Source organism: Thamnophis elegans, chromosome 15, assembly GCF_009769535.1.
Source record: "Thamnophis elegans isolate rThaEle1 chromosome 15, rThaEle1.pri, whole genome shotgun sequence".
In the NCBI taxonomy this organism is placed as follows: Eukaryota; Metazoa; Chordata; class Lepidosauria; order Squamata; family Colubridae; genus Thamnophis; species Thamnophis elegans.
In genome coordinates this window covers 2147321-2174963 of record NC_045555.1, presented here as the reverse complement: position 1 = coordinate 2174963, position 27643 = coordinate 2147321, and the positions used below count along the sequence as shown (strand labels likewise).

The 27643-nt window shown below is 47.0% G+C and overlaps 1 protein-coding gene across 1 annotated transcript in view; it reads left to right on the top strand.

Annotated features, from left to right (window-relative positions):
* The first annotated feature begins 3866 nt into the window (after positions 1 to 3866).
* Positions 3867 to 27643, top strand: part of PLCH2 (phospholipase C eta 2) — an 82805-nt gene continuing 59028 nt past the window's right edge. Inside the window, 10 exon segments of the mRNA XM_032232185.1 lie at positions 3867 to 3987; positions 4603 to 4631; positions 12576 to 12720; positions 15106 to 15267; positions 15270 to 15348; positions 17004 to 17032; positions 17035 to 17070; positions 17073 to 17131; positions 21844 to 22014; positions 27179 to 27272. Coding sequence (XP_032088076.1) covers positions 3867 to 3987; positions 4603 to 4631; positions 12576 to 12720; positions 15106 to 15267; positions 15270 to 15348; positions 17004 to 17032; positions 17035 to 17070; positions 17073 to 17131; positions 21844 to 22014; positions 27179 to 27272 — 925 coding nt within the window.

The following is a 27643-nucleotide window of genomic DNA, read 5'->3' as shown; positions in this document are numbered from 1 at the left end:
GGAGGCTTCATCTTTCAGCTGCCAAGAACCGCACACAGCGCTCTGACCCCTTGCTTAACCTGGGAGGAACCGACTGGAGGTGGGGAAAGCAACCTTCTCACACAGGCGTGAATCCTCGGAGGAGGAGGAGGGCCCTGCTCCAAAGGCGTCTTCTTCACACGTCTGGGAGATTGTACTCGCCCTCTACGTGTGTGGCTGGCTGTCTTGTCTCGTAAAGTCGGCCAGAGGATTTGAAGTGGGACGAGAATAGCAACCTTCTTCCCCTAAGTAGCTTGCAGCCTTTAAGTACTTCGACTCTGTTTTTTTACCTGGGAGAGGAAGAATTAGGCCACCAGTTCTCTGCAGCTTTGCTTGGTCCCTCTCTGAATGACGTACATGTTGTTATGAGGGGATGTGGATAAGTTTAGCTACAGAAGGAGCTCATATTCACCAGCACTGATGGTGTTGCCTAGTTGGGTAATGAAATGTCTGCAAGAAAACAAGCAAGCTCAGAGAGCACCAAGGAACCCACAGTCGTTGTCATCCTTCTCCTCTTCCTCCTCCTCTCCACAAACCCCACTCTCTTCTAGCACTGATGATGTTACCTAATTGGATAATGAAATGTCTGCAAGAAAGAAATTACCTCAGAGAGCACCAGAGACCCCACAGTCGTCGTTGTTCTCCTCCTCCTCCTCCTCCTCCTCCTCCTCCTCCTCCTCCTCCTCCTCCTCCTCCTCCTCCTCCTCCTCGGACTGATGATGTTAGCTAGTTGGGTAATCAAATGACTGCAAGAAAAAAATTACCTCAGAGAGCACCAAGGGATCCCACAGTCACCCTTCTCCTCCTCTCTGCAAACTCCATTCCTTTTGTAGCACTGATGATGTTACTTAGTTGGGTAATGAAACGTCTGCAAGAAAAAAAATTACCTCAGCGAGCACCAAGGGACCCCACAGTCCACTTCCTCCTCCTCCTCCTCCTCCTCTTGGCACTGAGGATGTTACCTGGTTGGGTCATGAAACATCTGCAAGAAAAAAAATTACCTCAGAGAGCACCAGGGACCCCACAGTGCACTTCCTCCCCCTCCTCCTCCCCCTCCTCCTCGTCCTCGCACTGATGATGTTACCTAATTGGGTCATGAAACGTCTGCAAGAAAAAAATTACCTCAGAGACCACCAGGGACCCATAGTCCACTTCCTCTTCCTCCTCCTAGCACTGAGGATGTTACCTAGTTGGGTCATGAAACGTCTGCAAGAAAAAATTACCTCAGAGACCACCAGGGACCCATAGTCCACTTCCTCTTCCTCCTCCTAGCACTGATGATGTTACCTTGTTAAGTAATGAAATGTCTGTAAGAAAAAAATTACCCCAGAGAGCCTCAGGGACCCCACAGCCCACTTCCTCCTCCTCCTCTTCCTCCCCCTCTCCTCCTAGCACTGATGATGTTACCTAGTTGGGTCATGAAACTTCTGCAAGAAAAAAATTACCTCAGAGAGCATCAAGGACTCCTCCTTTCGTATTCTATTCTTTAAAAACGCCTAAAAGTCATCACTACTGACCAAGCGTGGCCATCGTTCTCATCGTTTTTGCTTGGATACATTCTCCTTTTTTTATTTCGAAGTAGATAATCCTAACTTTGAATCCATCACTCACTTTTTCTTTTTACTTCTGCCAAAATCCAAAAAAGTTTTTTTTTTTTTGAAGAAACAGGACAATTTCTCTCGCATCCTATTTCTTTGGTACTATTGCACAGAACCTCACTGGCTGTTTCCCCCCCTCCATCCTAAATTTGTCCTATCCATTGATTAGCAATTTGTGGCTTATCCTTATCCGTAATTACAAAAAGTGTGTTTTTCTAGAAAAAAAAACCGTGTTTCACTCCTTCATTCTTTCGAACAAGAATCTTCCCTAAGATTCCCAAAATTCATTCCGTATTTTATAGCACGCGCACCACAAGGACGTCTGGGAAATTGTGCAAGTTGCATGAACAGAGGGATACAATCAAGATCAAGGGAGGTACTACTACCACTCTGTAAAGCCTTAGTAAGGCCACACCTAGAGTACTGCATCCGGTTTTGGTCACCACACTATAAAAAAGATGTGGAGACTCTAGAAAGAGTGCAGAGAAGAGCAACCAGGGTGATGAGGGGACTGGAGGCTCAAGCAGATGATGAACGGTTGCGGGAACTGGGCCTGGCTAGTCTAGAGAAGAGAAGGACCAGGGGAGACAGGAGAGCATCATCCAATATTTGAGGGGCTGCTACAGAGAGGAAGAAGGGGTCAAGCTATTTCCCAAATCACCCGAAGGCCAGACAAGGAATAATAATGGATGAAAACTGAACCAGGAGAGATTCAACCTGGAAATAAGGACAGTGAGAACAATCCACCCCATGGAACAGAAGTTGCCTTCAGAGGTTGTGAGAGCTTCATCCCTGGAGGTTTTGAAGAAGAGGCTGGACCGCCCTCTGTCAGAAATGGTGTAGGGTCTCCTGCTCGGTTGGACTAGATGGCCTCCAAGGTCCCTTCCAACTGTGAAATTATGGTTAGAATTCTTCCTCCCGCTCAAAATTTGGCTGGAAGGACGTAGCATAGCCTTTATTGTCACTGTACAAAATAAATGCGACGGAATCAGTTCTCCTTCGCCTCTCCTTTTTCAGAAAATTTGGCTCAAAACCCACAGCTCTCTCCGCTGGGCATGGATGTTTGTCTGGATGCGGAGGCAACCCACTCCAGGAAAAACAGCAAAAAGAATAAATTCAAACCAAGCCCTCTTTGTTGCTCTCACTTTCCACAGCTGCAGCAGCGCCTCTCATGCGCATAGAAGCCCAAACACACACACACACACCCTTTAAATCTCTCGACCGGATCAAACAGAGGCAAGCCACGGCTTTGGGATTAACCGGATTTAAGCTGCAGGAGAACATGAATCGTTGGCCCTGAGCTCGGGATACCTTTTCCTTCTCTTCCATCCTCTTCCTCGGGGACTTAGGGGAGGAGGGGGTGTCCAGCTGAGAATTTCCTAAGTGGGCACTTCTACAAACAGCCCCTTTAGGGAAGAAGGCTTGGTTTGGGTTCCCCGAAACATGTGAAAGGGGAAAAGAGATCTGGAGATTTAAGCCGGAACCCAGATGGATCTCAAGAGATGCTTTTCCCCGTCCGTAGCCGCCACAGTGCCAAGGCGGAAGGGCCTCTTCCTGCACTGCCCATCCGAACTTCTTCGCAAGCGGGCATCGGAAGGAGCTCACCGGGATTTCCAGCGCTCCCCTTCCCCAGATGTGGCGGGGATGGGCTGCCCCCAGGACTAGCCAGCTCAACCGAAAGTAAGACAGCTGCTGCGCACAAGGAGAGCATCTAATACTCCGCGGATAAGGCAAGATTCACCAAGCTGTCCAAACTCACCTTTCTCCAACTGTGACTAGTTCTCGGGTCGGGATGATGACACCTCTGCAAGCAAAGAAAAAAGGAGTTATTATTATTATTTTTATTTTCATATATATATAATTTTGTGGCTGGTTGCTTTTCTTAATTTCCCAAAGAACCCCAGGCCAGCGGCTCGGATTAACGAAGCGGAAAACTCCAGGTTTAGCCTCGAAGAATGCTCCAACCTTGGAAATTTTTAAGAAGAGGTTTGACAACCATTTCTCTGAAGCGGTGTAGGGTCTCCTGGCTGGACTAGAAGACCTTCAAGGTCCCTTCCAACTCTGTTATTCTATTTCTATTCTAAGGACAGAAGGAGGAGTGATTAGCCAGCATGGCATTTGGTTCTTTTTTGTAAAAATAAAAATAATAATACAACCAAGAGTTTGAGTTGCAGAAGGTATGTTTTGCCACTGAAGACTCCTCCGTCTCGGAGCTTCTGAAGACGGAAGCAGCCTCCTCGGTTTAACGACATGGATCTTTCCTTCTCGTCTTTGTTCCAAAGCAAGTTTTCGGTGGCCCGCCTGGCCGAGGCGTTTTTCTGGGTTGGCGGAAGCGTCGCGGCGGCACCCAAATGGAAGATGGGCGGAATTGGTAAGAGCAGCGACATGACAACCCCCCCCCCTACCCCAACCCCCTGAGTCTCTTTCCTTTAGAGCAGAGGCCACCTTACGACCTGTGGACTTCAACTCCCAGAATTCCCTCTGTGGGATTCCGGGAGTTGAGGTCCGCTGGTTGTAAAGTTGGAAAGCCCTCCCTACTGCAAGATGGTGATCTTCTAAGATAAGATAGAGCGACGGGTTTGTCTATTGACATTTGCAGAGGGGGCTGTGCTTTCTTCTAGCTAATATTCCCCAAAGGTTTCACCGATCGCTGGTGGAACTCCCTGCCACAAGAAAGGAGTAGCAGCGACCAATTAGGATGGCAATAAAATGTATGGAAGTTGAGGCTCTCACTAGCTCCTGGTTGCGCCTACAGTACATATTTTCTACAACCTTTTGTCTATTTGTGTACGTTAATAAAGCGGTTAAGATTTCTGTACATCTAAACATACCAATCTATCAGGCATTGACGTGTTGATTAGCAAGGAGAGAATTCCCTGAACTGTTTTCATACAGCTTTACTGGCAATTTAGGGATAGTTTATTTGAAGTTGGCCAGACAAACCCTGTCCATTAATTCTTAGATGGGTTTTGGGTTTCTTTCCCAGAAAGATTTGGCTCCGTCTGTGAAGTGGGGGTGGGTGGGTGAATGAAACAACATTTTTATTTCCCATCTGTCTTGATGCTAAATATCTGTTCAGTTTATAGTTCAAGAAGTAAAAAGTTCCTATATTTTTTGTTTAAAGAGGCCCAGTGCTCTTCAAAATCTTCATCAATGATTTGGATGAGGGAATAAATGGGGAACTCATCAAATTTGCAGATGACACCAAGCTGGCAGGAATAGCCAACACTCCAGAAGACTTAAGGCTCAAGATACAGAAGGATCTTGACAAACTTGAACATTGGACACTATCTAATAAAATGAAATTCAATGGTGAAAAGAGTCAGGTTCTACATTTAGGCAAGAAAAACGAAATGCCCGGGTACAGTATAGGTGGTACCTGGCTCAACAGTAGTAACCGTGAGAGGGATCTTGGAGTCCTAGTGGACAACCATTTAAATAGGAGCCAGCCGTGTGCAGCAGCTGCCAAAAAAGCCAACACAGTTCTAGGCTGCATCAACAGAGGGAGAGAATCAGATCCCGTGAAGTGTTGATACCACTTTATAAGGCCTTGGGAAGGCCACACTTGCAATATTTGCATTCAGTTTTGGTCACCACAATGTAGAAAAGATGTGGAGACTCTAGAAAGAGGGCAGAGAAAAGCAGCAAAGAGGATTAGGGGACTGGAGGCTGAAACATATGAAGAACGGTTGCAGGACTGGGTATGTCTAGTTAATGAAAAGAAGGACTAGGGGAGACAGGATAGCAGTCTTCCAATATCTCAGGGATTGCCCCAAAGAAGAGGGAGTCAAGCTATCCTCCAAGGCAGTGGTCCCCAACCTTTTTATCGCCGCGGACCAGTCAGCCTTGATAATTTTACTGTGGCCCGCTGAGCGCGCGCAGGGATAGGGGGGGTGTTGTTCGCAACGACACATTGATTGTTTATATATCACGTGCGTACCAGCGTGGGGCTCTCTTCTCTGGAGCCTTTGCGCACGGCCCAGGAGCTTTTGCGCATGGCCCAGGAGCCTTTGCGCTGTAGCGATCATGTCCCCCGGCCGCTGCAGCGATCATGGCCCCCGGCCGCTGCAGCCATCATGGCCCCCGGCCGCTGCAGCGATCATGGCCCCCGGCCACTGCAGCGATCATGGCCCCCGGCCGCTGCGCGGCCCGGTGCCAGGTACTCCACGGCCCGGCACCGGTCCGCGGACCGGGGGTTGGGGACCACTGCTCCAAGGCACCTGAGGGCAGGACAAGAAACAATGGGTGGAAACTAATCAATGAGAGAAGCAACTTAGAACTGAGGAGAAATTTCCTGACAGTTAGAAAAATTAATCAGTGGAACAGAATTTGCCTCCAGAAGTTGTGAATGCCCCAACACTGGAAGTCTTTAAGAAGATGTTGGGTAGCCATTTGTCTGAAATGGTGGAGGGTTTCCTGCCTAGGCAGGGGGTTGGACTAGTCACTAGAAGATCTCCAAGGTCCTTCCAACTCTGGTATTGTATTGTATTGTAAATATGCACCAAAGACAAGTTCCAATCACACCTTGGCCAATAAAGAATTCTATTCTATTCTATTCTATTCTCTCTATCCTTTTTTCTATTCTGTTCTATTCTATTCTATTTTCTATTCTGTATATATTCTATTCTATTCTGTATATCCTCTATTCTATTCAATTCCTATTCTATTCTATATATCTCTTTCTATTCTATTCTCTCTATCCTTTTTTCTATTCTGTTCTATTCTATTTCTATTCTATTCTATTCTGTATATATTCTATTCTATATATCCTCTATTCTGTTTTCTATTCTATTCTATTCTCTCTATCCTTTTTCTATTCTGTTCTGTTCTATTCTGTTTTCTATTCTATTCTATTCTATTCTATTCTGTATATATTCTATTCTGTATATCCTCTATTCTATTCTGTTCTGTTATCTACCCTATCTTCTATTCTATTCTATTCTATTCTATTCTATTCTATTCTATTCTGTATATCCTCTATTCTGTTCCGTTCTACCCTATCCTCTATTCTGTTCTATTCGGGATTTCATTTCATCTGTCATTTGATTAAAGAGAAAACAATTTTCTGCAGTTGTAGTTGACCTTCCAAGCCCTAAAGTTCTTTAAAAGATTGCTGATAAAAATTTAACCTTGCCTGTCCAGAATGAGGCTGGACTCACAATGTCAACATTCGCTCTGAATTCTTTACTTTTTCTTTTCTTTTTTTTGCTGCCTCTTCATTTTAATTGGCTTGTTAAATGTAATTCTCATTACGAGACCAGGACAGTTCTGTTTTGTTTTTTTTAATAGATGATTTTTTGAGTTTTCCACGATACTTGCTTGGAGCATTTTAAATGTAATGGCTTTTTAAAAAAATAATAATTAGGGTGATATTTTAAATGTTATTGGTCCTTTTAAATGTCATGGCCGATTCGAAAATGGTCTTCCTGCCTTCTTCCTTAAATGCAGAGGTCAATGCCTGCCCTGGGAATACTTTTATTTTAGGTAATATTTTGTCACTTCTTTGAAAAAAATGGCCGTACTGGTCTTTTAAAATCAAGACACGGCTCAAGGCGAGCAGATTGTGATAAGATTATGTAGCAGATCAGTTTGTGGCTGAGTTGGGTTGGGGGGGTAATCCTCTGATTCTCCAATTAGGACATCATCATCACAGTTGAAAGGGACCTTGGAGGTCATCTAGTCCACACACACCCCTGCTCCAGCAGGAAGCTCTATTTCCATTTCAGACAAATGCTTGTCCGATCTCTTCTTAAAACCTCTAGTGATGGAGCTCTCACAACGTCTGGTGCAAGCTGTTCCACCGGTTAATCGTTCTCCCTGCCAGGAAATTCCTCCTAGGTCGCTTCTCTCCTTGATTAGTTTCCATCCATTGCTTCTTGTCCTACCCTCAAGTGTTTGGAGAATAATCTCAAACACCACCACCCCTCTTCTTTGGGGCAGCCCCTCAAATGTTGGAAGACTGCTATCCTGTCACCCCTATCCCTTCTTTTCACTAACCAGACATACCCAATTCCCACAACCTCTGCCAGTAAGCAGTCACTGCAAACTGCCAGCTCGGATAGTTTTTCCAGATTTATTTGTAGGGCCTCCAGCCTCAGGAGAAGTCTATCACTGAATGCCAGTTGCTGGGAACTTCTCTATCCGATTGAATCCTCTGATATCCTTACCGCTTCTTCAACCGGGTTCTTTACATCGAATAGTATTTGTGGAGGTTCCCCTGGCACATATGTGCTAGTGGTTCCCGACTCTAGGGGGCGGTGCTCATCTCCGTTTCAAAGCCGAAGACGCCTCTGTGGTCATGTGGCCAGCATAGACTCAACTCCCAAAGCTGCATCAAACGCTGTTCCCTTCCCAACAAAAGTAGTGGTTCCTGTTTTTCTACTTGCGTTTTTTACGTGCTTTCGAACTGGCTAGGTTGGCAGAAGCTGGGACAAGTCACGGGGCTCACTCTGTTACGCGGCGCTTAGGGATTCGAACCGCTGAACTGCCCACCTTTCTGATCGACAAGCTGCATCGTCTTAGCTACGTACTGCTGGGATCACAATTCGAGTCCAGGAACATGCGAACTCTGCATCAGGAGCTGGCCACATTTCCTTGTCCACGGAATCCGGAAGATGGACGGAGACAATAGCTTTGTTCTCACCGCTTGGCTTCAGAGTTTTCTGGCTGAGCGCCTGGTGCTGCCTGGCTATCTCATCTTCTCCGAAACAAAGGCTGTCTGTCAATCCTATTTCATCTTTCAGCACCCCCCTCCCCTCAAATATTAAAACTCGGGAGTAGGTTAGTCTATCCAGGGATGAACGCTTACAAATCGAATGAATACCCCAATCAGAATTGGGGTGGTGGGGTGGAATACCCATTTTTAATCCCATCCCAGAGAAACACGAGAAAGGAGATTCTTATTTGATCATATAACTACAGCAGCGAGAATTGTATTTGCCCAAAATTGGAAATTAAATAAGAAGAGGAGAGATAATAATTAAAAGAATCTTGGTGCAGAGATGAACAGTTGGCTTTTGAAAATAAAGGATAAAGAGGAATCGGTGTACCTCAAGACATGGGGAAGATGTTATGATTGCCTAGAGAAAGAATTTAGAAAAGAAAGTAATGGGAAGATACAAAATTCAGACAATACACTACTAAATGGAAAACGGGGGGAAATAGAAAGGAAAGTATCAATATACAAGTATATATTCAAGAGCGAGATATACAATAGCAGAGTTGGAAGGGACCTTGGAGGTCTTCTAGTCCAACCCCCTGCCTAGGCAGGAAACCCTATAGCGTTTCAGACAAATGGCTATCCAACATCTTCTTAAAGACTTCCAGTGTTGGGGCATTCACAACTTCTGGAGGCAACTTCTGTTCCACTGATTAATTGTTCTCACTGTCAGGAATTCTCCTCAGTTCTAAGTTGCTTCTTCTCTCCTTGATTAGTTCCATCCATTGCTTCTTGTTCTGCACTTAGGTGCTTTGGAGAATAGTTTGACTCCCTCTTCTTTGTGGCAGCCCCTGAGATATTGGAAGACTGCTATCCTGTCTCCCCTGGTCCTTTCTTTCATTCAACTAGACATCCCCAGTTCCTGCAACCGTCCTTCATATGTTTCAGCCTCCAGTCCCCTAATCCTCTTTGTTGCTCTTCTCTGCACTCTTTCTAAAGTCTCCACATCTTTTTTACATCGTGATGACCAAAACTGAATGCAAATATGCCAAGTGTGGCCTTCCCAAGGCCTTATAAAGTGGTATTAACCCTTCCCGTGATCTTGATTCTCTCCCTCTGGTGATGCAGCCTAGAACTGTGTTGACTTTTTTGGCAGCTGCTGCACACGGCTGGCTCCTATTTAAATGGTTGTCCACGAGGAACCCAAGATCCCTCTCCTAGTTACTACTATTGAGCAAGGTACCACCTATACTGTGCCTGTGCAGTTCGTTTTTCTTGCCTAAATGTAAACCTGACTCTTTTCACCATAGAAAGGGGAAAAGCATAGTTAGGATAGATTAGCGAAAGAAAGGCAATAAGAAATGAAATTAAATTATATGTGAGTTTGCGCAAATGCCATCCCAAGAGAACCTAAACTGAGAGCAGAAAATCACTCACAATAACAGAAAAAGAAAGGAAGAGAGGAGGAGAGGGGAGGAGAGGAAGAGGAGGAAAGGAAGAAGAGGTAAGGAGAGGAGGGTGGAAGGGAGAGAAAGAAAAGGAGAGAGAGTAGGAAGGGAAGAGGAAGAGAAGAATAGGGAGAAGTAAGGGAAGAAAGAAGGGGAAGGAGAGGAGGGAAGGAAGAAAGAGGAAAGGAGAGGAGGATGGAAGGGAGAGGAAGAGAAGGAGAGAGGGTAGGAAGGGGAAAGGAAGATGAGTAGGAGAAAGGCAAGGGAAGGAAGGGAAGGAGAGGAGAGTGGAAGGGAGAGAAAGAGAAGGAGAGGGTAGAAGGGAAAGGAAGAAGTAGGAAAGGGAAGAGAAGAAGGAAGAGGTAAGGAGAGGAAGGAGAGGAAGGTGGAAGGAGAAAAGAAAGGAGAGAGGGTAGAAGGGGAAGAGGAAGTAGTAGAAAGGAAGGGAAGAAGGAAGGAAGGAGGGGAAGGAAGGGAGGGAGGGAGAAAAGAAAGGAAAAGAAGGTGGTATTAAAACTGGCGGATGGGATGGTAAACAAAGCAACCCAAATTGTATATTCTATTTTTAAATGGAAATAAGCACAAGAATGAGAAGTGTAAAGAAGAAGAATAACTGTGTGAAGGTATACCTATAATTTGTATGTAAGATGAGAAAAAATAAAAACTTAAAAATATAATTGGGAGGCGGGGTTTCTGTTGAATACCCTCCCTCACACCTCAGGGCAATTTAAGGAATTTATGCCCAGGACGTGAGCTCAAAAAAAAAAAAAAAGTTCGATTAATATTGATTAAAGAAATTGTGACTCAGAAATGAAGGATAATTTTAATCTCCTTTGGGTACCATTGGGGATGGGATTGGCGCCGTCAATATTTTATCATTATTCCTGTTTTAAAAACCCGTGATTTGCCCTTCCACACCACACAACCCAAAAAAATCCCCGACCCAAAGATCAACTTGATTTATCCTATCGGAACTGCGGTCCGTTTTTCAGCAAAAGGGATTTTCCACAAAAGGGAATTCTTGTGAAGGTCCCTGGTTTTAATTAAACCTCCAATTCGAGGAAAGGGTTGCCATTTGTCCCAGATGGCATAACACCCGCTCTCTTGGGCAAGGGTGTTGAACTAGAACAGTGGTCACCAACTGGGGGTCCGTGAGAACATTTTGGTGGTCCGCAGAAAAATGATTTGCTTTTTTTTATATTGCACTAAATCAGGGGTCCTTCAAAATACGTCCCCCTTGGACGAGATACGTGCAATGAAGGCTTGGTTTGCTGCAGAGAGTCTCCCCCTGCGGGGTCTTTTTGTGTGGGTCGGAGGGGGCAGAAATTCCTACTTGGGGTCTGCTTCAGCCTCCTGGTGGGGGGCTTTGGGCGAAGGCTGGAGGGAAGAGCCGCTGGTGGAGAAGAGCCGGAGGGCCTCGTTCCAGTGAGGCTGCATCATGGCCTGGAACTGGCTGACCATCTCAGCCTGCTGAGCCTCCAGGCGCCGGTGCCTGACTTCGCCCTCCCGCAGCTCTTCCCTCTACTTGGAAAGCCAATGCTCCTAGTCCTCAGTGAGGTGCTTCTGCTGAACCTCCTTCTCAGTCAGATCCAATTTGAACTGAGCTGTTTTTTCTGTTTTTTAAAGGTAAATGTTTAATAAAAATTATATTTAAAAAAAAAAAAAGAACTGAGCTGTTTTGCCAACTCTTTCTCCTGGTGGCTGCTTAGCTCCAACAAATCAGACAACTGTTCTATTCTATTCTATTCTATCTATTCTATTCTATTCTATTCTATTCTATTCCCATTATTCTTTCTATTCCCATTATTCTATTCTATTCCCATTATTCTATTCTATTTCCTTATTCTTTCTATTTCCATTATTCTATTCTATTTATTCTATTCTATTTTATTCTATTCTATTCCCATTATTCTATTCTATTCCCATTATTCTATTCTATTCCCATTATCTATTCTATTCCCTTATTCTATTCTATTCTTCTATTCCCATTATTCTATTCTATTTCCTTTATTCTATTCTATTCTAATTTCCATTATTCTAATCTATTTCCATTATTTTAGTCTAGTCTAGTCTATTCTAATTTCCATTATTCTATTCCATTCTATTCTAATTATTCTAATCTGTTTCCATTATTCTATTCTATTCCCATTATTCCATTCTATTCTAATTTCCATTTATTCTACTATTATTCTACTCTATTCTATTTTTCTATTTCTATTCTATTCTCTCTTCTCTTCTCCGAATAAGGCAAATAATGCTAAATAAAAATGCAAACTGTTTGTCAAGCTGCTCCTGACAAGATACTCATAGATCTCGCACAGCTAATCGAACGGAATTTGGTGCCTGTTATAAGAGAGCGCATCGCTCAGATCGGCTAAGCAGTAACTAAGGGAAAAAGAGTTCAATGCAAGCCCGAAACTTAAGGTAATAAAGAGGAATTCGATTGTGTTGCAATTTGTGGTTGCGATTGACAAAAGGTGTCTGTGGGCAAGCCTCTAACACTATCGCTGTGAGGTAATGGAGGGTGAATGGCAGGCCGCGCCTGGAGTAAATCCATCAGGCAAGCAGATTTTACCCAATTTGCAACTCCTGCATCTTTCCACTCCCTGGAACGCAGTTGATATATTGAATTTTCACCGCCGTCCCGTGTTTTGAGACGCAGCTCGCCGCTAAAATAAACATGCGTCAAAACTACACGCTGGGATGCCCAGCTGGGACTGCGTTTCTTAAATCTATAACTCGATTTTCCCATTAAAAGATTGGTTGCCTTGACCTCCGTAAAGTGGGGCGCGCGGCACAACCTACGCGCGATCTTTAGCATAACAAATGTGTGTGGTTTTTTCCCCCCTGTAGTGGAAAATGTATGAGTTCCATGCAGACGGCACTCAGATGATCAAACTCCGAGGCAGCTCCAAAGGTCTCGTCCGTTTCTATTACCTGGACGAACACAAGTCGTGCATTCGCTGGAGACCCTCGCGGAAAAACGAAAAGGCTAAAAGTAAGTGAAGAGTTTTCGAGTCGATCCGTCTTGGATTGCGGTTGCTGATCGGAATTTGGGTGACGCGTCTAGTCCAGGGTTCTACCTCATACCGTTGCTTCTAGAGTGTCTTCCTGCCGTATTGTTATACTCAGCGATTGGTGTTTAACATAGGCTACTGTTCTGACCCCTCCTCCATCCGTCCAGTACGAATGCCGAGACAAGCTTAACTGGAATGTACTTTATTAGCAAGAAAACCAAAACCTCGGTGGCTGAAAGCCAAGCATAACAAACAGATAAGGACCTTGGCAGCAACTCAGACAAACCTTGGCAACAATCCACATGCCCAAACTAGTTACAAAAGTTCTCCAACTTTTAGTCATGCGTTGACTTCTGCAAGAGGGACGTGTGCACAAGTAGTCTTTTTATAGTCTGGAGAGGAGCCTAGTAACCACCAGCTGAGTGCAATTACCTCCTGTACTTGCGCAACTGTTCCTGACGCCTGTTAGCTCTTCAGTGCCGGGCATCCAGGAACAACTCACTACTGGCATCCAGATCACTCTCCCTTGTCTCCTCCCCACTGTCCAAGGCTCAGGCGCCCCCTGTGGCCAACCACCTCTCTGCGCCCTGCTCGGAGTCGGAACCCTGTACCAGGGTCCTCCAGAGCTGACTCCTAGGACCCCTCGCTGTCGGAGTCTGGTGGCAGCTCCAGCGGCTCCTGCTGTGCCACAACAGGCTAACTGTATGTTTTTTAATTCCTGTACACGTAGTCCTCGACGTACGACCACAATTGAGCCCCAGATTTATGACCCTCGGTGGTGCAGTGGTTAGAGTGCAGTACTGCAGGCTACTTCTGCTGCCTTCCGGCTGCCTGAAATTTGGCCGTTCGAATCTCACCAGGCTCAAGGTCGACTCAGCCTTCCGTCCTTCCAAGGTCGTAAAACGAGGACCCAGATTGTTGGGGGCAAGAGGCTGACTCTGTAAACCGCTTAGAGGGGGCTGTTAAGCACTGTAAAGCGGTATATAAGTCTATACACCAGTGCTAGTGCTACTTTCATGAGAACCTGGGAGGGGCTTATCTGGAACCGCTTTCTCAGCTTACGCTCCTGCCCCAGATTCAGCCCTCCTTTATCTGACCATTGTCAGCTCTTCTTCCTGTCCTGCGATGTCCCACCTTGGTCAGTTAGAAATGAAAGATCCATTGTTAGGCAAAAGTACACTTGACTAAAGCCAAGCGGTTACAGAAGAAGCAAAGCTGGATCTGGGATTTTCCGCACATCCACAGCATATGGTTAACTTTTCCCTTCTTCCCAGCTTCCCCACTGGTTATCAACGAGTGTCCAATTAGGTAGCTAGCAAATTGTTGGGTAACAGTCTCTGTCTTTGCGGGTTTGTGGTCTGTCGGTCGCCGGAACCCTTCAGCAGCCGAATCAGAGAAGGAGGGGTGGGAGTCAGGGTCAGCCTCAAGGCACCCGAGAGCTCCAGGGGGGAAGAGGGAATGGAACTGGCAGAGAGAGAGAGACAGAGACGGGGCCTAAGCCACCTGTCAGCCCTCCAATGAGGGTCAACAGCCCCCAGGTCTGGAGGTGGCTGTTGAGGAAGAGGAGGAACAGCTGGGTCCGTGCCTGACATGCGGATGCGCAGAAGGCAGAGGAGAGGAGAGCAGTGGAAATCTATGGCTGTCCTTGGGACAGAAGAGCCACCACTGCTAGTGAAGCCCCACCCTAGCTCTGGGAATCAAAGGCAGGGGGCGGAGACGAATAGATGTGTATAGATTCATCTGACCCTCCCCGTATCCCCCTCCCTCGTTGAGTCTAGCAGGCTGACAGCAGGCATGCACGATGTAGCAAGATGGCAGTCCTGACAGCTTTTCTCTCTTCCCGCTACCTCTCTCCTAACCTGCTAACAATGACCACATCTGGCAGCAGCCGCTCCCATGGTTAAGCCGAAGTGTCAGGGTTCCAAATGGCACCCAAAATTAAATCAGAGTCCAAGGCAAAGTATTGCTGAAAGTTCCAATTTATTAAGAGAGCCATGTTGGCACATCTGGGGCATCCCGAATCTGAAAGCTCTCCGGTTTTCCCCACCCAGTTGAAAGTTCAAGATCTTGTCCCCACACCCACAAGTCCATCCCACAGTCCATCTCCCACTGCCAGCCTGGCATCTTCCACCCATTCAGATCTGGTCAGGTGCAGAGGTGCAAAGACAAAGGATGACCTTGGCTTTCTAGAAAGAATGTTGTTATGGCTACCTATCATCTAACTCCGTATTTTCCCACCATAGAAAATGCATAGTACAATAACAGAAAGTGTGTCAGGCCAAAGATCCAAAAGGAATAGGGCTGCAGGCTTGACACAAAGCATTGTGTTCTAATTCTGCCATCTCCCCCCCCCCCCCACTCCGCAGTCTCCATAGATTCCATCCAGGAAGTGTGCGAAGGGAAGCAGTCGGAGATCTTCCAGCGCTACGGCGACGGCAGCTTCGATCCCAACTGCTGCTTCACCATCTACTATGGGGACCATAGGGAATCCCTCGCCCTGGTGTCCTCGAACGGAGAGGAAGCCCGGATGGGATCACCGGCCTCAAGTACCTGATGGCTGGGATCAGTGATGAAGACAGTCTGTCCAAACGGCAGAGGACCAGAGACCAGTATCCTTTGTGGGGGAAGGGGATGATGGGATCCAGAGCTTGTAGGATGATGAAAGAAACTGGACAGCCATTTGTCTGAAATGTTGTAGAGTTTCCTGCCTGAGCAGAGGTTGGTCTAGAAGACCTCCGAGGTCCCTTCCAACTCTGCTATTCTATTTCTATTCTTATTGTGTTCTATTCCATTCTTATTCTTTTCTAATTATTCTAATCTAGTATTGCAGGGCTACGTCTGCTGACTGCCGGCTGCCTGCAATTTGGCAGTTCGGATCTCACCAGCTCAAGGTTGACTCAGCCTCCCGTCCATCCGAGGTGGATAAATGAGGACCCAGATTGTTGGGGGCAAAAGGCTGATTCTGTAAAGCGCTTAGAGAGGGCTGTAAAAAGCACTGTGAAGCAGTAATATAAGTCTAAGTGCTATTCCTTCTTTCCTTCCTTTCTTTCCCCCTCACTCCCTCTTTTATTCCTTCCTGCCTTCTCTCTTTCCTTCTCTCTCTCCTTCCTTTCTTCCTTCCTTTACCCCTCATTCCCTCTTTCTATTCCTTCCTTTCTTTTCTTCCTTCCTCTCTCTCTCTCCTTCCTTCCTTCCTTTTCCCCTCACTTTCCCTTCCTTCCTTCCTTCCTTCCTTTCTTCTTCTTTCCTTCCCTCCCAGTGGTTAGAATGCAGCATTGCAGTTTAACTCTGCTGACTGCCAGAAGTTTGATTCTGACCGTCTCAAGGTTGACTCAGCCTTCCGTCCTTCCGAGGTGGGTCAAATGAGGACCCAGATTGTTGGGGGCAAGAGGCTGACTCTGTAAACCGCTTAGAGAGGGCTGCAAAGTGATATATAAGTCCAAGTGCTATTGCTATCTTCCTTCCTTCCTTCCTTCCTTCCTTCCTTCCCTCCCAATGGTTAGAATACATTATTTCAGGCTAACTCTGCATAATGCCAGCAGTTCGATCCTGATCAACTGGCTCAAGGTTGACTCAGCCTCCCGTCCTTCCGAGGTGGGTCAAATGAGGACCCAGATTGTTGGGGCAAGAGGCCTGAATTTGTAAACCTCTGAGATAGGGCTGTAAAAGCATTGCGAAGCGGTATATAGCAATAGCAATAGCACTTAGACTTATACCACTTCACAGTGTTTTTTACAGCCCTCCCTAAGCTGTTTACAGAGTCAGCCTCTTGCCCCCAACAATCTGGGTCCTCATTTGACCCACCTCGGAAGGATGGGAGGCTGAGTCAACCTTGAGCCTGGTGGGATTTGAACTGTCAAATTGCAGGCAACCGATAGTCAGCAGAAGGAGCCTGCAGTACTGCACTCTAACCACTGCGCCACCGTGGCGCTTATAAGTACCATTAATTCTGTTTCTGACCAAAACTCCATCCTTGCCAAGTTTCTTATTCCATTCGGGAGAAACTGCAGACTTTTCTCACGCACCGCCTTTTAAAGAATTTTTGAGAGATTTGACCTGAAGAAAATTGGTTCAACTGAGAATTAAAAAATTTAAAAATATGGTTTCGGTCAGCAAGGATTGGTGCGTCCTGCTGTTCCCAACAGAAGTTGGCACGGCCAATCAATCCGATGGCTCTCCAGGAAGGAGAGTTGATTTCCTGCCTCTTCTTCCCTCCTTCCCTCTTCCTGAGCCGTCCTTTCCCTTTCCTTAACTCCGGCTAAATGTGGTTGAAGCAAACTTTCGACGAAGCAGATAAAACGGCGACGGCAGCCTGAGCATTAACGAGGTCCTTCACTGATGCATAAACTAAATGTCAACCTTCCCCGTCAGAAAGTCAAGCAGATGTTCAAGGTAAGGCTCCATCGTGCCGATACGCGGCGTCTAATGAAGCAGGTGGCGGTCGCTTGGAGGGAACGGCCGACCTCAGGAGCAATTGCGGATGTATTTCTGGCCGTCTCCGCCTTGGGCTTACCACCAGATGTTCGGGTTTGCAGCTGTTGTGGCTTGCCAGCTGCCAGCAGAGCTGGCGGCAGACTCGGACAATGAGAGGGTTGGGGAGGAACTTGGGTCAGTGCTGGAGTTTGGGGAAGGCTCTGATGGATGCTCAGCATCAGGCGTAGAGACAGAGCCAGGGCCGTCGGACATTTCCCAGCCACCGGAGAGGCAGCTGCCTTTGGAGGCTGAGATGAGTGAGGAAGAAGAACAGCTGGGCCTGTTCCAGATGCACGTATGTGTAGAGCAGTTAGGAGAGGTGAGCATCGGAGGACAAGGAGTCGACTTGGGAAGCAAAGCACCATGGACGCTGAATGGCCCCTCCCTGGCTGGGGAATAAATAGAAGGAAAGGGGAGTGGTGGTCGTACCTAGTTTGGTAAGGAAACGTCTTCAAGAAGACCGTCTCCGTAAAGAATTGCCAGGCTGTTGAGAAGCCCTTAAGTTGCCTTCAGGAGTGGTGGGAGCTTCATCCCTGGAGGATTTCAAGAAGAGGCTGGACTGCCGTCTGTCAGAAATGGCACAGGCTCTCCTGCTGGGGCGGGGGGGGGGGGTTGGACTAGATGACCTATAAGGTCCCTTCCAGCTCTGTTAATCTCGAGAGAAGTTGTGCGGTTGGGCTACACTTAATGTTCTCAAACGGAACGGCCCGCGTACTCTCGGCCAATCTGTCAGTCAACCTCTACTTTCCCCACTTAAATCTAGTATTTAAAATTGCCAGGGCTACCGTAGAATCTCTCTTCGTTTTTACATTTCTCGCACAGGTCATTGATGCAACACTGGGTGGGGGTGGGGGGGGGAGATCCTACTAAAATCTCTTTCAATTGCTCCCAATCAATCCGTCCCATTTTAGCTGGAGGCAGTAATCTCCCCCCCCCAAAAAAAAAATAAAGAAAGAAAAAGAAAATTGAAGCAATTTCTGTGGAACTCGGCAAGGGAGAACTTTTATCTATTGTTAGCCTTCTTTTTTTTTAATAAGCTTTTTCCTCCCTCTTGTTTTTTCTTTTTTTGAAAAAAAAAAATTCTTCCTTTCTTTTTGTCTCTGCCTCGAATAAGCTTTTCCCTGCAAACGCCCGCAATCAGAGATAGCCGTTAACTGTGCAAAGTTAGATAGAAGACTCTTTAATGTGGGAAGATTTAAGAAAATACTTCTATCTGCAGAGGAAAATGTGGTGCGTTTGGCAGGCACGGGAAAGAGGATTAAAATGGGAAATAGACACACCGATTATTTGCTAAAGATCATTTGCTAAAGATGCTAGAGACGTTTCAAATAAACACTCTTCCTTTGTCAAAGGGAATTTTGAAAGCCCTATAAGGAAATTTCATGCTCCCCTGTAAAACCTCATTTGCCATCAGAAGACCAGGTGGCGGGAGCAGCAGGCCAGAAACTGGAAGATCATTTTCCTGGTGTGCCCATTCCTTCCTCCCTTCCTTCGTTTCCTATCCCTTCCTCCTTCCTCTTCTTCCGTTTTTTTCCTCCCTCCCTTCATTCCTCTATCCCTTCCATCCTTTGTTTCTTCTCTCCCTTCCTCCCTCCCTCCCTTCATTTCCTCTCTCCCTTCCTCCCTCCCTCCGTTCCCTCCCTCCCTCCCTCCATTCCTTCATTTCCTCTTTCTTTTCCTTCCTTTGTTTCTCTCTCCTTCCTCCCTCCCTCTGTTTCTTCTCTCCCTTCCTCCCCCCTCCCTTCATTTCTTCTCTCCCCTCCTCCCTCCCTCCCTCCATTCCTTCATTTCCTCTTTCTTTTCCTTCGTTTTCTCCCTCCCTCCCTCTGTTCCCTCTCTCCCTCCCTCCCTTCATTTCTTCTCTCCCTCTCTCCGTTCCCTCTCTCCCTTCCTTCCTCCCTCCTTCATTTCTTCCCTCCCTCCCTCCCTTCGTCCCTCCGTTCCCTCTCTCCCTCCCTCCCTCCCCTTCATTTCTTCTCTCCCTTCCTCCCTCCCTTCCTTCATTTTCTCTATCCTTTCCTTCCTCCCTCCCTCCCTTTGTTTCCTCCCTCCCTCCCTCCCTCCCCCTTCATTTCTTCTCTCCCTTCCTCCCTCCCTTCCTTCATTTCCTCTCTCCTTTCCTCCCTCCCTCCCTCCCTTTGTTTCCTCCCTCCCTCCCCTTCATTTCTTCTCTCCCTTCCTCCCTCCCTTCCTTCATTCCCTCTCTCCTTCCTCCCTCCCTTTGTTTCCTCTCTCCCTCTCTCCCTCCATTCCTTCATTTCCTCTTTCTTTTCCTTCCTTCATTTCTTCCTCCCTCCCTCCATTTCCTCTCTCCCTTCCTCCCTCCCTCCCTTCATTTCCTCCTCCCTTCCTTCATTTCCTCTCCCCCTCCCTCCCTTCGGTTCCTCTCTCCCTTCCTTCCTTCCTCCCTCCATTTCTTCATTTCCTCTTTCTTTTCCTTCTTTCGTTTCCTCCCTCCCTTCATTTTCTTTTTTCCTCCCTCCCTCCCTTCTTCTGGGTCGCAGAAACTTCTGCTACCAGCCACAAAGGTGTCTTAACCCAGAGCCTCCACCGAGACAGGTTCCTAAACAAGCTCCGATGCTTTATTTTTGTTTTTCTTTATATATTTACTGTTTAAAATATTTTATTTCCTTTTCATAACACATACTCACATATATACTATACATAGCCCATATCATATAGTGTTAAGTAATAATTACATCAGTTCCTCTTGTCAACAATGCCCCCCCCAATAGAAACCCATTATAGCTCTTCTGCTCTCCATACACCTCTTTCTTCTAGCACGCTCCAACTTTCTATCTTCCCTCCGTATCCTTTCCTACTCTACTTCCCCTCTCTTTCTACTACTCCTCTCTCTACAATCCACTCCTCCTTATCCTTCTCATCTTCCCCCCTTACCCTCTCTCCTATCCTTCTCTGCCCATCCTTCTTCTTTCCCACTCCTCCTCTCCTTGGTGTATTTCCGCTAAAAAAAAATGCTTTTTTTTTGGCTGCCTCTGGTGTCCAGATGCTGACTCCGCGAGCATCCGAGCGGCTTTCATTTTAGAGAGGGGAAAGGGAGGGGGGGGCAATTGCCGTTGGAACCGGGGAGGGGGTTGCCTGCCTTGTGTGTGTTTCAATGATGGTAATTGGGCTGCTGAAGTGAGGGGGGGGCACCAGTGTACGCCGGGCCTTCGGCCTATCGCTGGAGTTCATTAGTCGGTGCCGGCAGATGGTTGTGGCACGCGAGGCTCTCACCGTTCTTGGAAACCAAATCGGATGTTTTGCAAATGAGCGAATCGACGATCCGTTGGAAAGGGCGCTTGGAGATTGTAAAAAAAAAACCCAAAAGTTAAAAAAATCGCGGTTGCGAAGAGATGGAGTGAAATCTGTTCGTGCCCACTGTTCCTCTGCTCCATGGCTGTGTACCTACCGGATTCCCAATCTGTTATTCCTGGAAGTTGTGGGTGCTTCGACACTTGACGTTTAAAAAAAAAAGAATGGATAGGTACCAGTCTGAATGGTCGGGGGGTCTCCTGCTTGAGCAGGGGGTTGGACTAGAAGACCTCCAAGGTCCCTTCCAGCTCTATTCTGATTGATTGATTGAAATGGTCTAGGGTCTCCTGCTTGAGCAAGGGGTTGGACTAGAAGACCTCCAAGGTCCCTTCCAGCTCTATTATGATTGATTGATTGATTGATTGATTGAAATGGTCTTGGGTCTCCTGCTCAAGCTGGGTCTCAGACTAGAGGACCTCTAAGGTCCTTTCCCTAGGGGATGCGATGGCTCAGGGTCTTAAGATGCTGAGATTGCCAATCAGAAAGGTCGGCAGTCCCTTGGCGGTTCGAATCCCTAGTGCGGCATAACGGAGCGAGTTCCCATGACTTGTCCCAGCTTCTGCCAAGCCGTTCGAAAGGACGTAAAATTGCAAGTAGAAAAATAGGAACCACCTTTGGTGGGAAGAGAACAGCATTCCATGCTGCTTCAGGCGTTGAGTCATGCCGGCCACATGACCACGGAGACATCTTTGGACAACGCTGGCTCTTCAGCTTTGAAACGGAGATGAGCAGCGCCCCCTAGAGTCGGGAACGGCCAGCACACATGTGCGATGGGAAACTTTACCTAAGGTCCCTTCCAGCTCTCTTCTGATTGATTGATTGATTGATATGGTCTAGGGTCTCCTGCTTAAGCAGGGGGTTGGATTAGAAAACCTCCAAAGTCCCTTCCAGCTCTGTTCTGATTAATTGATTGATTGATTGATTGATTGAAATGGTACATGGCCTCCTGCTTGAGCAGGGCGTTAGACTAGAAGGCCTCCAAGGTCGCTCCTAGGATTCTATATTCAACCATATAGAATCAACCAGCACGCTGGCCGGGAAAGTCTAGGAGTGAAGTCAGAGGGGGATGCAACCTAGAATTAAGGAGAAACTTCCTGACAGCCAGAACAATTAACCCGTGGAACTCCTTGCCTCCAGAAGTTGCGAATGCTCCAACCCTGGAAGTTTGTAAGAGGAGGTTGGACAACCCTGTGTCTGGCGTGGTGTAGGCTTTCCTAAATGAGCAGGGGGGGTGGGACTAGAAGATCTCCAAGGTCCCTTCCATTACCCTGTTGCTCTTGGGTCGCATCTGCTTTCCCCTTCTGTTGTTCCCACAGGAGGCTGACACGGATGACAACCAGGGAACGCTGGACTTTGAGGAGTTCTGCGCTTTCTATAAGATGATGTCCACCAGGCGCGACTTGTACCTCCTCATGCTCACCTACAGCAACCACAAGGACGTCCTGGACCCCGAGGACCTCAAACGATTCCTCGACACCGAGCAAAAGGTAAGAGACGTTGTCACACACACACTCACACAGCCCTCCTCTCTACCTCCTGCCTCCTCCCTTGGGCCTCCTCAGACTCTTTCAGTCCCAGTTGCCAGCGGAGTCTCTGTCTCTCTCTGTCTCTGTCTCTCTCTCTCTCCCCCCCCTCTCTCCCTCCCTCCCTCCCCCCCTCTCTCTCTCACACACACACACACCACAAATACAGGTAGTCCTCGACTTACGACCACAATCGAGGCCGACATTTCCATTGCTAAGCAAGACGTTGAGCTTTGCCCCGTTTTGCAGTCGTTCCTGCCGCCATTGTTAAGCGAGTCGCTGCACTTGTTAAGTGAACCTGGCTTCCCCTTTGACTTTGCTTGTCAGAAGGTTGCCCTCCCCCCTCCTCGGATGCTGCAACCATCATAAAAGTGAGTCAGTGGCCAAGCGTCTGGATTTTGGTCACTGGGAAGCCGCCACAGTCGTAAGTGTGAAAAACATCCTTTCCCCCCCCCCCCCCAACGCTGTTGTATCTTCACATGGTCAACGCACAACTTACAGATTTTGGGCTTAGTTGCGGTCATAAATCGAGGACTCCTTGGCTTACCACAGTTCGTTTAATGACCGTTCAGAGTTACAACGGAAAAAGCTGACTTACGACCAGTTTTTCACAACCAACGACCTTTGTAAGCATATTGAATCAAACTTCAGATCCTTGGCCACTGGTTCATACTTACGACCATTGCTGTGTCCCCAGGTCACGTGATTCCCCTTTTACAACCTTCCGACAAGCCGAATCAATGGGGGGCGGGGGGGGGAGCTGGATTCACTTAACAATCGGCCTATCAACTTACCAAGGGCAAGCAATTCCCTTAACGACCATGTCCAGAAAGTCGTAAAACAGGGCAACATTCACTTCACAGATGTCGAAATTCACTTAACACCCAATGTCAGGCTCCACTGTGGTCGTATGTCGAGGACCACCTGTACCCACCACCATCTATCCCAACTTCACTGCTTTTCCCCTCCCAAAAGCAATAATCGTTCCACCCATTCATCGGCTCAGTCGTCTCTCGCAAAAACATGACTTTTCCAAGAACTCTTCAAGTGATTTTTTTGCTGAAATACAGTTTGGACTATAAACTCCCTGGTGTGAAAATAAGGTCACCTCCGACAATCAGGGAAGTTGTCCAAATATTTGCAGACAAACATAATCATCTGGGGGTTTTTTTGCCCTTAAAATAAAGTCCTTCTTAATATCGACAAACTTGTTGGTGGCTTGCTGGCAGTGAGGAGGAGCTGGCTGCAGATTCAGACAGTGAGGAGGTTGGGGAGGAAGGTGGGCCAGTCCTGGAGTCTGGGGAGGCTCGGATGAGGGCTCTGTGTCGGAGGCAGAGAGGGGACAGGGCCGTATGCCAGCTATCAGCTGCCTTCGAGTCAGACATCAGTGAGGCAGAAAAACAGCTGGAGCCTGTTCCCAGTGTGCACATGAGCAGAGCTGCCAGATGAAGGGAAGAGCTAAAGAACAGGGGTCGACTTGGGAGGAAGGCCACAGGTGGACGGTGAATGGCCCCTCCCATGGTGAATAAAAAGAGGAGCGTAAGGGGAGTGGAGTTTGTAGGAGACAATTTGTTCGCTTAATTGGTTTGTGACTCCCCAATGCATCTTGTCAAGTTTTGCAAGTAGCGGCCTATCAGTTCTCCAAGCCAGATAAGGTCTGTGACTGTAAATCCTCCCTCGAAAGACTTTGCTGGATGTGAATGAGCAGAATTCACAGTCATTAATAAAAGTGTTTTTGTCAGGACCAGGAGTTGGCTTCAGGCTCTTGGGAAGCCTCGGTCAGAACAGCTGGCTCCTATTTAAGGGATCGTCCACTGGGACTCCAAGATCCCTCTCTCAGTTACTGTCTCAAATATTACAATCCAATCACGAGAAGGAGGGGGAAAAACTTTAGTGGGGAAGGGGGTTTCAAGCCCTCTTGCATCCATTTTGCTCAGAGATGCCAGTGAATGCAGGTATCTTGGGCCAAATTTCTTTATTTACAGGTAAATCCTCAACTTATGACCGTGACTGAGCCTTGTATATTTTGTGGCTAAGCGAGACGTTGGTTAAAGGGGGGTCTCTCCACCACTGTAGGATCTTTCTTGCCATCTTTGTTAAGTCAATCCCTGCCTGTTGCATCTTATCAGCAGCCAGTGGAGCTGGCAGGAGAGTGGAACAGTGAGGAGGTTGGGGAGGAACACGGGGCAGTCCTGGAGGCTGGGGAAGGCTCGGACAAGGGCTCCGCGTCGGAGGCAGAGAGGGGACCGAGGCCAGCTGGCAGTTCTCAGCTGCCTTTGGAGTTGGACATCAGTGAGGCAGACGAATAGCTGGAGCCTGTTCCAAGGGTGTGCATGCGCAGAGCTTCCAGAAGAACAAGAACATCTAAGAAATCAGGGTCGACTTGGGAGTAAAGCCACACCTTGGAGGTGATTGACCCCTCCCATGGGAAACGAAAGAGGAGCGAATGGGGAGGGGGCTTTTGCAGGAAACAATTCGTTCCATCGATGGGTTTGAGAGTGGAAAGTTCTGTTTGTGACTATAGGAGACTCTGTGCCACGTTTCGCCTCGCCCTGAAGTTGGGAACTGGTTATCTGGCATCTCGCCAAATGAGATAAGGTTCGTGTGGATAAACATTCCTCTGAAAGGCTGTTTGCCAAGCCTTGCTGACTGTGAACGAAAGGAATTCACAGTCAGACAGCAAGCCCCATGACCAAGGATTTTGAATTGCTTAGGGTGGAACGCTTCCAAAGAGGCCGTAACAACGAGAAAAAACAAAGCCGCTGTTAGATTGGAAGGCTCATGACAGGCAGTCCTCAACTTAAGACCATCATTGAGCCCAAAATGTATATTGCTAAGCGAAATACTTGTTCAATGAGTTTCCTTTCTGAGCCACAGTTGTTAAGGGAGTGGTTGTTAAATTTGTCACACCGTTGTTAAGTGAATCCAACTTCCCCGTGGACTTTGCAGAAGATCGCAAAAGGGGGTTGCGTGATCCCTCCCCCACCCCCCCACCCCCGGGACGCCGCAAACCGTCATAAACGTGAGTCGGTTGCTGAGTGGCTGAATTTTGAAGACATGACTGTGGTTGCGATTGTGGGGAAAAAGGGGGTCATAAGTTGCCTTTGTTTCCCAGGCTGGTCGTAACGTTGAATGGTCGCTGGGCCAAAATTCGCTTCACAAATGTCTCACTTAGCAACAGTGGGATCAATTGCTTTCGTAAGTTGAGCAGTTACCGGTACTTTGTTGTTGTTCTTCTCCTCGCTGCCTTTCATCTTTTGCTCGGTGTTGGGAGTATAATCCTAGTGTTCGGTAGGCAATATATATCTTTATACAACAACAAATGGTCGTTGTTGCTTTAAATGAGTGGATGTACTTATCAGGTGTAATTAACTTACTATTAGAAGGAGTCAAGAGACTCATTCTCTCTCTCTCTGCTTGTCCTATGCTTGATGATTTGATGACTGGAATGTGAACTGCGACTGTAAGCTATTGTTTGTTCTTTGAATTGTGTTTGGACTAATATCTACTATCACTGCTTGTGAAGCAATTATCAGTAGTAAAGCTACTTGTTTTTACCAGCAGTGTCTGAAACACTATTCGTGTGTTTCTACTAGCAACATTCTTTCTCTCTAGCTGTACATTCCGCTACACTACTTTCTGTCTCCCAACGGAGATACCTCTAACACGCGGTTTAGAATCTTGTCCGGTAAACAATTTTAAGGCAGCGGGTGCAATTTTGGGATGGGAAGCGAATCCTGATAATAATAATTGTCGTCCTCGTTGAAACGTCGGAGTTCTGGAATAAAACCCATATACGGTTTTTTTTCCCCTGCCTCTTTGTGTTAAATGATTCATCCTTTCTACTTCAGTGGCTAAATTCCACCACTAGGCACACCTGCCTGAAGGATATTTATGCGCTGTCGGTTAACGGTCCGTGCACCGATCTTGTAACTCTCCCGATGCAGTGCCTGCTCTGTGTTTCCACATTGATTTAATGTCTGTTTTCCCATGGACAGAGCTGCAAGCTCTATACACATCCATTTATCCTGGCCCAGCGCTCGGCGTCAGTGAAAGAGAAATTTCAGGGCTTGCATTGCGATATGCTTGTGAAGCGATGGCTGGATCTTACGCCTTTTATTTGGGTTGCAAACTGCTGTTTTTTTGGGGGGGGGGATTTGCTATGAGCCTCCCCAAATTGACTGGCATCAGAGTGTCCAAGAGGTGGGGAGGAGGGATGGAGGAAAGGAAAAATGAAAGAGAAGGGAAGGAAGGAAAAATGGAAGGGGGAGAGAGGAAAAATGAAAGAGGAGGGAGGGAGGAAAGGAAGGAAAAATGAAAGAGGAGGGGAGGAAAGAAGGATAAATTAAAGAGAAGGGAAGGAAGGAAGGAAAAATGAAAGAGGAGGGAGGAAAGGAGGAAAAATGAAAGAGGAGGGAAGGAAGGAAGTAAAAATGAAACAGGAGGGAAGGAAGAAAGGAAAAAATGAAAGGGAAGGGAGGGAGGAAAAATGAAAGGGGAGGGAAGGAAGGAAAGGAACGGATGGAGGAAAAATGAAACAGAAGGGAAGGAAAGAAGTAAAGATGAAAGAGGAGGGAGCGAAGGAAGGAAAAATGAAAGAGGAGGGAAGGAAGGAAGAAAGGAAGGAAGGACAAATGAAAGAGGAAGGAAGGGAGAAGGAAGAAAAAATGAAAGGGAAGGAAGGACAAATGAAAGCGGAAGGAAGGGAGAAGGAAAAATGAAAGGGGAACGAAGGAAGGAAAAATGAAAGAAGAGGGAGAATGAGGGAAGGAAGGAAAAATGCAAAAAAATCCTGTTTTCTGTCTGAAAAACTCTTGAGTTTGCTGGAGATGCCCAGTGCAAGCTTTCCACATATAATATAGTTAGTCCTTGGCTTCCAATCATTTGTTTAGTGACTGTTTGAAATTACAGCGGCACTGAAAACAGTGACTTATGACCGGGTTTCACAGTTACGGCCATTGCAGCACGTACCTCACCGCACCCCACAATCACGTGATCAAAATCCTGCTTAAAACCTCTTTGCATTAGTCGGAAAAAGGAAACACCGATGTTACAAGACCACTGGCCGGATGTCACTTGAATGCCCCAATTTGTATCCACGCATCACTTTTTCTTTTTTTTAATTTAGATGAGCAACGTCACCAAGGAACACTGCTTGGAAATCATCAACCAGTTCGAACCTTGTCCGGAAAACAGGCAGCAAGGAACCCTGGGGATTGACGGTAAGTTTCCCTCTGGCTTTTTAACCAACAGATCCCATCCCCTTGAGCAGGTGGGATGTTTTCAGTCACACAACCCAGATCGGGACAGTTCTGTGTGCATCAGGATTACAGCCTTACAAGTTCTGGCATTGCGTAGCTAAAAGTCCGTAGAGATTATCTGTCATCCAGGTCATGGTTGTTGTTTTTTTCAGGAGGCAACTGGACTTTCTTCTTTGTTTGTTTTCTTTTGAAGACGTTTCGCTTCTCATCCAAGAAGCTTCTTCAACTCTGGCAGGATAGTAGGAATGGATTTCCAGAGGAGACAAAAAAAATAGCAGACTACAGGAACCATTGGCACCTACTCAGATGACCATAAGGACATGGATAAACCT